The sequence below is a fragment of the Macadamia integrifolia genome, unplaced genomic scaffold (genome assembly GCF_013358625.1).
Source record: "Macadamia integrifolia cultivar HAES 741 unplaced genomic scaffold, SCU_Mint_v3 scaffold1998, whole genome shotgun sequence".
Lineage (NCBI taxonomy): Eukaryota > Viridiplantae > Streptophyta > Magnoliopsida > Proteales > Proteaceae > Macadamia > Macadamia integrifolia.
The window spans coordinates 89,660-98,891 of NW_024868458.1; the positions used below are offsets into that span (position 1 = coordinate 89,660).

The following is a 9,232-nucleotide window of genomic DNA, read 5'->3' on the forward strand; positions in this document are numbered from 1 at the left end:
GGTTCGGTTCGGTTTCGAGAATTGCAACCCCAAAACCAAATCGAACCGCACCGAAAACCGGATGAACCCGAAACCAAACCAAAACCGGTTCAAAACCCGGATCGAAACCGAAACCAAACCGGTAAGAAACCGAAACACTCCAAAATTCATTAAAAAAATCAAAATTTGCATAGTTTTGTATACATTTGTATGGAAAGTCGAATCCAAACTAGACCAAAAACCAAAACCAACCCGGTTACAAATCGATTTAAGAAACCGAAGTTTAGCAGTTCAGCATTTGGTTGTTTCCTAATGGCTCCATACCGGTTTAAAAAACCGATCCAAACCGAAATGAACCTTATAAATCCAAACCGGTACCAACCCAAACCCAAACCGCACCGAAGCCGACACCGGACCGAAACCGATAAATCCTTAATGGGTCGGTTTCGGTCAGTTCCAAAGTCACACCGAAACCGGTGGAACCGGACCGAAACCGCACCAACCCGGACCGTTGACACCCCTAATACACATATATACACACAACCCCTATTTTCAGGGTGGTTGTGAAAAGACACCCCCTCCACCTTGAAAACAGGGGCCGTGTGTGGGCATGGGGAATGCTAGACAGACAGAGTTCCTCCCCATATAATTATTATTAAGACCAAATACACATTAAAATTACTCACAGAGATTTGGTCAAGTCGTTGAAGATCATTTTCCTGGTTAAGTGGCCGAACAAGGGTGAAGCATTCTCTATCTGGGAAAAGAGCACGAATCGACTCTCGTATCTATTGATTATAACTTTAAGAATTAGTAACTCCAACTGGATATAACATAGCAAAGATAGGGAAATGAAGAAAGAACATATAATCACTCATACCATACGCTCAACTATAGACAACAACAACTAACATAACAGAAAATACAGTAATGAAAATAGAGCACATTACTCAAACCACAACTTCAACAACACAGAAAAATCTCAAATGTCTGATAAAGCTATATCAGAAAACTAAATCCATCTGCCAACTTCTCACATGTCAATAACCATCTACAGTACTGGAGACTACTACATATGTCTGGTCAGTTAGGATCAATTTCCCAAAGTAAATATATGCCCATGAATCCAAATTTACCACAGAGAAAAAAAAAAAATCGGAGTAATATATACCTCATTTTTTGCAGCTATGTCTTTTCCACTCCCTTGCATTGGCCTCAAGGCAAGCTCTAGGTAATCACGTGGTGTTATTCTCCTATTATCCTCTACTAAGTCTAAATAAAAGTCCTGTAAGTGACAAGTATGAAAGTTGCAATCACATAACTTGGCCAAGGGTACAGATTTTTAAATATAATAAATACAAAAACAGCTAATGAAAATCAACTTAAAAGCTTGTTCACATCAAACCAAGAGCCTTTGTTTATCTGATGGCAGAGGGAATTTTACAACTTTTTTCTTTTCTTGATTGTTGTCTATCCCAAGAAATCTGGTTTAGTGAGGTGCTTTGGGCAGAATTGGGTATCGCCAAAAGAAATAAAAGATATCTTACCCAATGGTAAGGATTTTAACACTCATTTCTTTTGCAGTTTGCTGGGAGCCGAGGAAAAAATCAGAATTGTAAACTCTTCATAGAGAAGTATCTCCCAGGAATACACAAATATGTTAGCTGGAGAATTATTACCAGCTCTCAGTTTTAACTTTTAAAGATCTTACATGAAATTGACTATTCCACATTTGGAGATGAACTACAACTCTTTGCTCCTGATCTACTTTTTCTAATTAGGACCTTTGTACAATTGTACTTATGTACTTTTTGTACATTTACTTATACATCTACAGCTGATAATACACAGATGTAAAAGCACCTTCTTCAATTGGACCAACCACTTCTCTTTTTATGTTTTCAAAAGTGAAACCAACCAATGTTACATAAAAGGTTTAAAAAAAAACATTTTTTCACTTCTAGACCATCATGGATCTGTTTTTATTATTTCTTAAACATAAGAACCTAGAAAAAATATAATTGATCGAGTATCCTAGGTTTTAAGAAAGATTTAAGGGGAGGAGAGAGTGTGGAAGTGAACTTAGAGGTTAGGATGTTTTAACAAGTAAGCCAGAGAAGAAAACATCATTAAACAAAAATTAAGAGTTCAACAGATGAAAACAGTATATCATTAATGTTTAATCACCCTAAGAAGCCAAACAAATATTGGGGAGAACTGCCCAAGCTCAGATGCTGTAGTCCTTCCTCCAGAAGCTCTAACACGTATGTGTTTAGTCATTTCAGTGACAAGAGATAGACGATCAAGTGCAGCTTCATCAATACCACCCATCTGGAAGGAATGGATATACATTAGGCAGCTTTAGTAAAAAAAAATCAAGGAAATAAAAAAATAATACAAAAATAAAATCCAGGAAATAACAAACAAAATGTTTATTAAATACTTCCTACAAGTTAACAGAACAAAGAAAATATAGCATGAAATGGATTTACAGAATGGACAAGTCTGAGCATGAGAAACACCTAACCTGGTTGTAGATGAACATGCTAGATAGGAGAACAGCCAAGGAGAATATCTGGGTGCTGTAGGTTCCCTGTTGAGAAAAAAATACACAGTAAAACAAGTAAATTACAAATCCAGGGAGTTTTGGAAGAAATAAAGTTGATAGTGAACAAAAAAATAAATAAGTAAATTACAAATCTAGGTAGTTTAGAAGAAATAAAATCAGTGAACAAAAAAAATGATTAAGCAAGAAACAACTGAAATTCCAAGAATATGTTGCATAACAAAGGCATCTGGAAATCACAATAAACAGAAATCTACAGCTTAAGAGCAGATCTTACAATTGTAAACTAATCTAAACTTGAAGCAATCATCCGTACTAATATTTCTAAATTGAACAGCAAGGAACTGAAAAGATTAAAACTACTTGTCGCCAATGAAAAGTGGTACACATTACCAAAAAAAAAAATATATATATATATATATATGAAAAGCGGTACAGCAAACCTCATTGTCCCATAAAAGACCAATGTCCAAGCACAGTTCCAATCACAATTGATTATTAATTTCACCCAACCACTCTTACTTTCAATGGGGATAAAGAACGGGCATACATGGGCAAAGCTGTCGACATATATACCCCTGCCCAGCCCATCCTGAGTGAGTTTGGGGATTGAGGCCTGAGAACAAGTCCCAATTAAATAAACGGTCAGGCTACTGCAGAATAGTTTTACTGAGAAAATAAACTGAAAACCAGAACAAGGCTGATTGATCAGCGACCAGCTAACCCCAAGGGGGTAGCACAGTTGGCAAAGACCAAAAGCCTCACAAGTAAGAGGACGTGAGTTCAACTCTCCCTGGGGCCTACCTATCCGGGGAAAATATATATATATATATATCAATGACCAGCACAATTATTAGGTCCTAGGCTGGTCTTGGACCAAAATCGAGGACCAATAAATAAATGACCAGGCTTGACCTTACATCCGGACAGCCCTAGGATCAAGACAAGTTCAAATGGCTCGAAGGCAAACCAGATTTGCCTGACATCTGGACAGATATGAAGGCAATTTGCAAGTATGCCTAGAGAATATTGACTCATTATGTTCTCAGATCTAAAGCATATACGAGTACAAAGACCAAGTTGGGAACCTTGCTAGATAGAGAATGGACTATGCATAATCAACAAAGTACAAGTTCATGACAATGAGAGAGTTAACCGTTTGATCATATGCATCAATGCCTTCACTATCCAAAAGTACAAGACTGTATTCTGTTCCATCAAGTGCAGTCATCTTTAAGGGAGCACTCCACATCCAAAGTCCTTTGGTGCAAGGCCGATGGGTAGATGCAACTTGAAATCCTGTACTTCTCCCGAGAAGCTAAAACATACGCAGAATGGGCACAGCAATCAGAATAAACATACGATTATGCAATCTTCTCATAAAGTATTAGCAATGGAAATTAACCAATTTGCACTATGATAATAATCTTTCAGCAAACTCCTCTAAGTTTATAAAGCTACGGCATAAAGTATGGTTCAATTACTCATTGCTACACAACATATGATAATTTTAAATAAAGCAAGTACACCCCTTCCCCCCAACACACACACACAAACATAAGATCTTTTCATTAGAAATAAATAAGTTATCTTCATCTTGAAGGGGGAGAAAGGAAGATCATAAAATGGCGAGCAACAAATAGACAAATGCACTCCAAATCTCTATACTCAATACAGTTAAGAGAAGCAGAGAGAAATAGATATATATTGTCTACATATGCACAAGGATCAAGGATCAAGGTTTCAGTTTTGAGGCAGGTTTCGGCCCCAGCCAAAGATATCTTGGGTTTCGACCAGGTTTCGGTCAAAACTGATATTTTGTGCCAATCAAACCAGAAAATGGTTTTTTCACCCCCCCCCCTCTTTCTGCCTCTTTTTACCATTTTACACATATTCCATGAATTAGTTTCACCAAAAAAAAACCCAGCTAAAATGGTACTTGTGGTTTGGATTCAAGTTTGCTAGTGTATGTTGAATTTTTTGTACAGTAGCCCTACTATAAACACTAACTACATATAATTTTGCTATCAAAAAGGTAAATATGCAATTAAAATCATACATTAGGTTAGGAAAATATAAGTACATTACATTGGTTTTGCTACTTCAGAACCAGACTGGATTGGCCATCGAACCAACTGTATATCCGATATTCTCTTTATTCTCTTCTAGAAGGCCATCTACAGCAGCAATCGATGGAAGAGTCCAGCAGCTTCCAATAACTTGTGTTACTGTTCACATGAACAAATTTTTTTGCCTTTTTATCTTGTTATGGTTTTTGACTTGGTCAACCATGGTTTGAGTGAAGATCAAGTTTTCAAGAAGAATCCTTATAGTTCTATGTTAGTTGTTTAGTAAACAAGTTAGTAGTTAGTTGCCTAAGCTAGTTAGTTTCTATTTTATGTTAGTTTCCTTCTTTAGTTTTGTTTCTAATTTGTAAGTTGTGTCTAGCCTCTTTAAAGAGACCTAGGTAATCAATTTCAGTTGAGATCGAATGAAGTTTATTTGAGATGGCTTATGATGTTTTTCTGTGGGATACAGTTGGATGAGAGGCCCAAGGTGAGATGCCCAAAACCTATCCTTCTTTTCCTCCTTCCCAACCCTACATCAGTTTCTTTTCATTTTTACTCTAGTTTGTGAGAGAGTGTTTTGAGAGTCATTACAAGATTTTTTGAAGACTTGAAGCCCTCTAAGATTTCTGAGCAGAGACACACACACACAGAGCCAAACAACTTTCAGTTACAGGAAGAATGTTCGAGTGCATAACTTTCAGACCAAATCTCTACTCGCAGCAGGAATTTGAGGGTTCATTGAAGACCTTAGGAGGACCACTTGATCCAAATTTAAGGATCATCTAACGCTTCCAACTCCAAATCCTGAAGAAACACCAAAAGTTTCTTTTTTCTAGCAATCAACCCAGAATTTCGGATCTTGCCTAGGATTAGGTCCATTGCGATCTAGTCTTACATCATGGAGTACAGGTGTAAATTTGGCCTTGACAACCCGAACCAGCCCTAACCCGCCCTGAGCCCGAACAAGGCTTGGGCTAAGATTTCTAACCCTGAGGGTGGGTTAGGGTTGAAAAAAACTAACCCTGGGTCAAGGTTGGGCCAGGCCCGGGTTGAGGCCTAGGCCCAGCCCGACTCGGCCCAACCCGACCCTGATTTTAACCCTGCATCCCCTTGTTTATATAATATGATTTATAGTTATAATTATATTTATCACGTCAACACGATTTAGGGTAGGGAAACCCAATCACTCCATCCATCTTCTACTACTTCGGCCACCGTAGCTGCTTCATCTCTCTTCTACCATCTCCACCCTTCTATTTCTCCCATCTTCTATTTTCTTTTTGTTTTCTCGAGACCTAGCATGGCCGAATTCTGACAATCATCTTCATCTTGACTACTCTCTAGTAGTCTTATTTTCTCCATTCAAAATCCAAGCATCAGCGTACCTTTTGGTTTTTGTTTCTAGATCTCATATCAATTGTTTGTTGTGTTTCTACATTGATCGTTTTCCGAAATCAATATTGGATTTTTTTATTAAATTCTGTTTTTTATACTTCAAGTGGGTTTTTGATCTACAGGTCTGATTTCAAATCTTGCAATCAGTTGTGCTTCTTGACTGATTTCTGAAGTCAAAATTTAAGAATCCTAATCATGGTTTGAAACCTGAAATCTCTATTTCTGAAGTCTAATCTAAGTTCTGATTTCAGCATCTTCCCAACTGTTGCCACTGGTTGTCTTCTTCTCCAGGAGGGTTGCGGCTGCTCCCTAAAACCTAATTTGGTCCCATACATTGTTGCCCTAGATCAAAGAGCTATGATCTACCCTCAGATCGGATGGCTGGGAGTTGTTTAAGGATTTGATAATGGGAATCTTGAGTTAGCCGGGGCCTTAATTAAATTTAAAGTAAATCCCCTCCCATGGTCAGGGCTAATCAGGGTCAGCCCGGCCTGACCCTAAGGGCGGGTTAGGGTTGAATTTTCAAGCCTTGACTCAAGGTTGGGTCAGGCCTGGGCCTGGGCCCAAGTAAGGGGATGCAGGGTTGGGTTAGGGTTTTCAAAAACCCAGCCCAACCCGACCCTGTTTCACCCCTATCATGGAGTGTCTTGGTGGGTCTAATCCACAATTGGCATACCACTGGAGATGTCAGTGACACTCCTCCAAATGTAGCACATATGTATCACATGACATATTTTGTGCCCAACACTATGGTTATGTAGTAATTCTTCCAAATATTATTTTTAGAGGAAAAAACCATTACCTTCAAGCTTCAATCACGCAAATCCAAGCTTTAAAATGGTTGAATTAGTAGAATGCCAAAAAGTAGGAAGAAATCAAGTCATTTGGCCAAAACTACAAGTTTAGGCAAGATCCCCTTTCCTTGGCAATGTTGAAACTTGCGAAACCAACAGCTTTTGGTCAAAATCAAGTGTCAAAACTTGTGAGTCTTGTCGAAACAAGGTCGAAACCTGGTAGGCTGGTACAAACCAATTTCTACCCTTGGTTTCATCTCAGACAAGCTACCAAAACCAAAAGCCATGCATATTTTTTTCCTAGTGAGTGACATTAACATGAGTTTATTTATATTAAACACCAGAGACATGCGTGAGCCCAACGAGACATACGCATTTATGTATATGTTTGTTGGGCATCTGGCAATGTTAGGAAGCAGCTTGCAATGTGTTGCCACTGTTGGCAACAAGTTTGATGGTTGTGATTGCGCCCCAAAGTGTCTAGTGAGGTGTCCAAGGTCACACAAGCAGCTGTGATGTGTATAGATTCCAAGGTCACAATGGCAGCAGGGGTACAGTGTTCATCTCCTAGTGCTTAAAGTGGCAGTGGTAGTAGCAGTGATTGGGTTGATCTTCATCATAAGGGCATTTCAGTCATTACACTTATGATGCTTACATGGCAGTACTGCTGAGGTGGCAGCACATGGATGCATGATATGTACATGTTATAGTCTGATGTAGATCCATATTATGGGCTGGGCTATTGCAGGAGGAAGCCCAGCCCAAAGGCCCACTACCGCCCCTCATAAGTGAGAGGGCTGGCCTATTATTTAGTTAATTAAATAAAGGCCAATTAGGCCCATCGATTGTAAGTCCCCCACTGGGCCATCGATCATAAGACATTTATGGACTATTAGTTTAAGAGTCCTACTCCATGTTGGAGTTAGAAGTCAAGTCCTAGTTCTATTTTCAATTCCTAGTTGTAGTAGGAGAGTCTAGTCCTCTTTGGAAATTAGCTCCTAGTCTTAGTATGATTGTAAACTTCCCCTCTATAAATAGAGAGACATATGTACCATTATTTCTCAGATTTGAATAAAAGAAAATTGCAACCAATTGCTTGGAACAGCCGGGATAGCTGTGGGTGAGAAGCCTGGGCCGAGATAGCCACTCCTCCCCCACTTTCCCTTTGTTATTACTCTCTTATTCCTGCAATCAATCACCTATTTCTGTTCACTGTTGCTGCCTTTATTAATGTTATACAATTCAGTTCTGTCCCTTGAGATTGATCAGCAAGAAGCACCCCTTTGTGAAGTTAATCGATCTCCCCTATTGCCAATATGGAGGATCTGATCTGCTGGACAATTGGAGTACCTGTTCTACACCATAAGTGGACCACTAGATCCACCTTAGAAGACTGTTCAAAGCTGCCAGCTGCTGTCACTGCAGAAATCTGACAAATTCTCTCTCCTAGGTCTGATTTTCCTGAAAGTAATCAACCATCCGTCAGAAGTCCTTCAAATTTTTAGGTTTTTGTACCCTCCCTAGGGACTATCTACGCCCAAGAGTGCAGCTCAATTAGAGCCCTACAGACCTGGCCACACCTCTCTCTCTCCAGCCATATTACAAGTCTTACTCTCTCCTATCGAGTTGGGTTTTGGGCTAGATTTGGTCTGGCATTGCTATTGTATCCGTGGGGGTTTATTTCATGCTCTTATTCCCTTGTTTCCTAATCCTATTTGTCTTGTTTGGGGTTATAAACTGCTGGGGTAGTTTACTTGTAACATACTCCTGCATTAGGGCATTAATGTCATTTTAGAGAAGCAAATGATTGGCATTCCAAATGGAAGGCCCACATGCTAAGGTGGCAGTCCTCGGCAAGGTGGATTTCTGTTTTTTTTACATATGGCAGGTGTCCACGTGGCATGGGTTACATGTTTGCACAGTTGGCAACATAGATGCACTGCTGGCTACACAGCATGGCCAGCACCAGGCATACAGCCCTAACAGCACAAGGCCACAGTGCCACACAGCCCAGACAGCACAAGGCCACTCAGCCTTGCAAGTTAGTCTGTGCTGCACAAGTAGCAGGACCTCGAGTGGGGCAGCTTGCAGGAAGAGGCCCCCGCACAGGTGACTAGCATGGCACAGTTACAAAGTAGCAATTGTCGTGATAAAAAAATTGGCTAAGTGTTGGAATCACCAATACTTGTTCGACATTTTGTCCGTGAGAAGTGCACAAAACCATAGTTGTCAAGGGATCAAGGCCATTTTTTGGGGTCTAGGCAACTATCGCCTTACTGTAAGGTGCCCTGAAATAGTATTGACCCAGGATCACTTACTTATGTCAAATACCATTTAAGATATTGTTCATAAATAAGAAAACAAACCAGATTTGAATCCAATTAAAAAAACAGTTTAGAAAAAAAATTCCAAATGGATAAAAAGTCAAC

The 9,232-nt window shown here is 39.5% G+C and overlaps 1 protein-coding gene across 1 annotated transcript in view; it reads right to left on the reverse strand.

The window, feature by feature from the left end:
• Positions 1-599: 599 nt before the first annotated feature.
• The window catches only part of LOC122065411 (guanylate-binding protein 2-like), a 14,436-nt gene continuing 5,803 nt past the window's right edge, over positions 600-9,232 (reverse strand). The window contains exons 2-6 of the mRNA XM_042629231.1: positions 3,702-3,863; positions 2,507-2,572; positions 2,167-2,310; positions 1,151-1,264; positions 600-767 (exon numbers count right to left, since the gene is read on the reverse strand). Of these exons, the coding sequence (XP_042485165.1) occupies positions 600-767; positions 1,151-1,264; positions 2,167-2,310; positions 2,507-2,572; positions 3,702-3,863 (654 nt within the window). The remainder of the gene's footprint in view (positions 768-1,150; positions 1,265-2,166; positions 2,311-2,506; positions 2,573-3,701; positions 3,864-9,232) is intronic.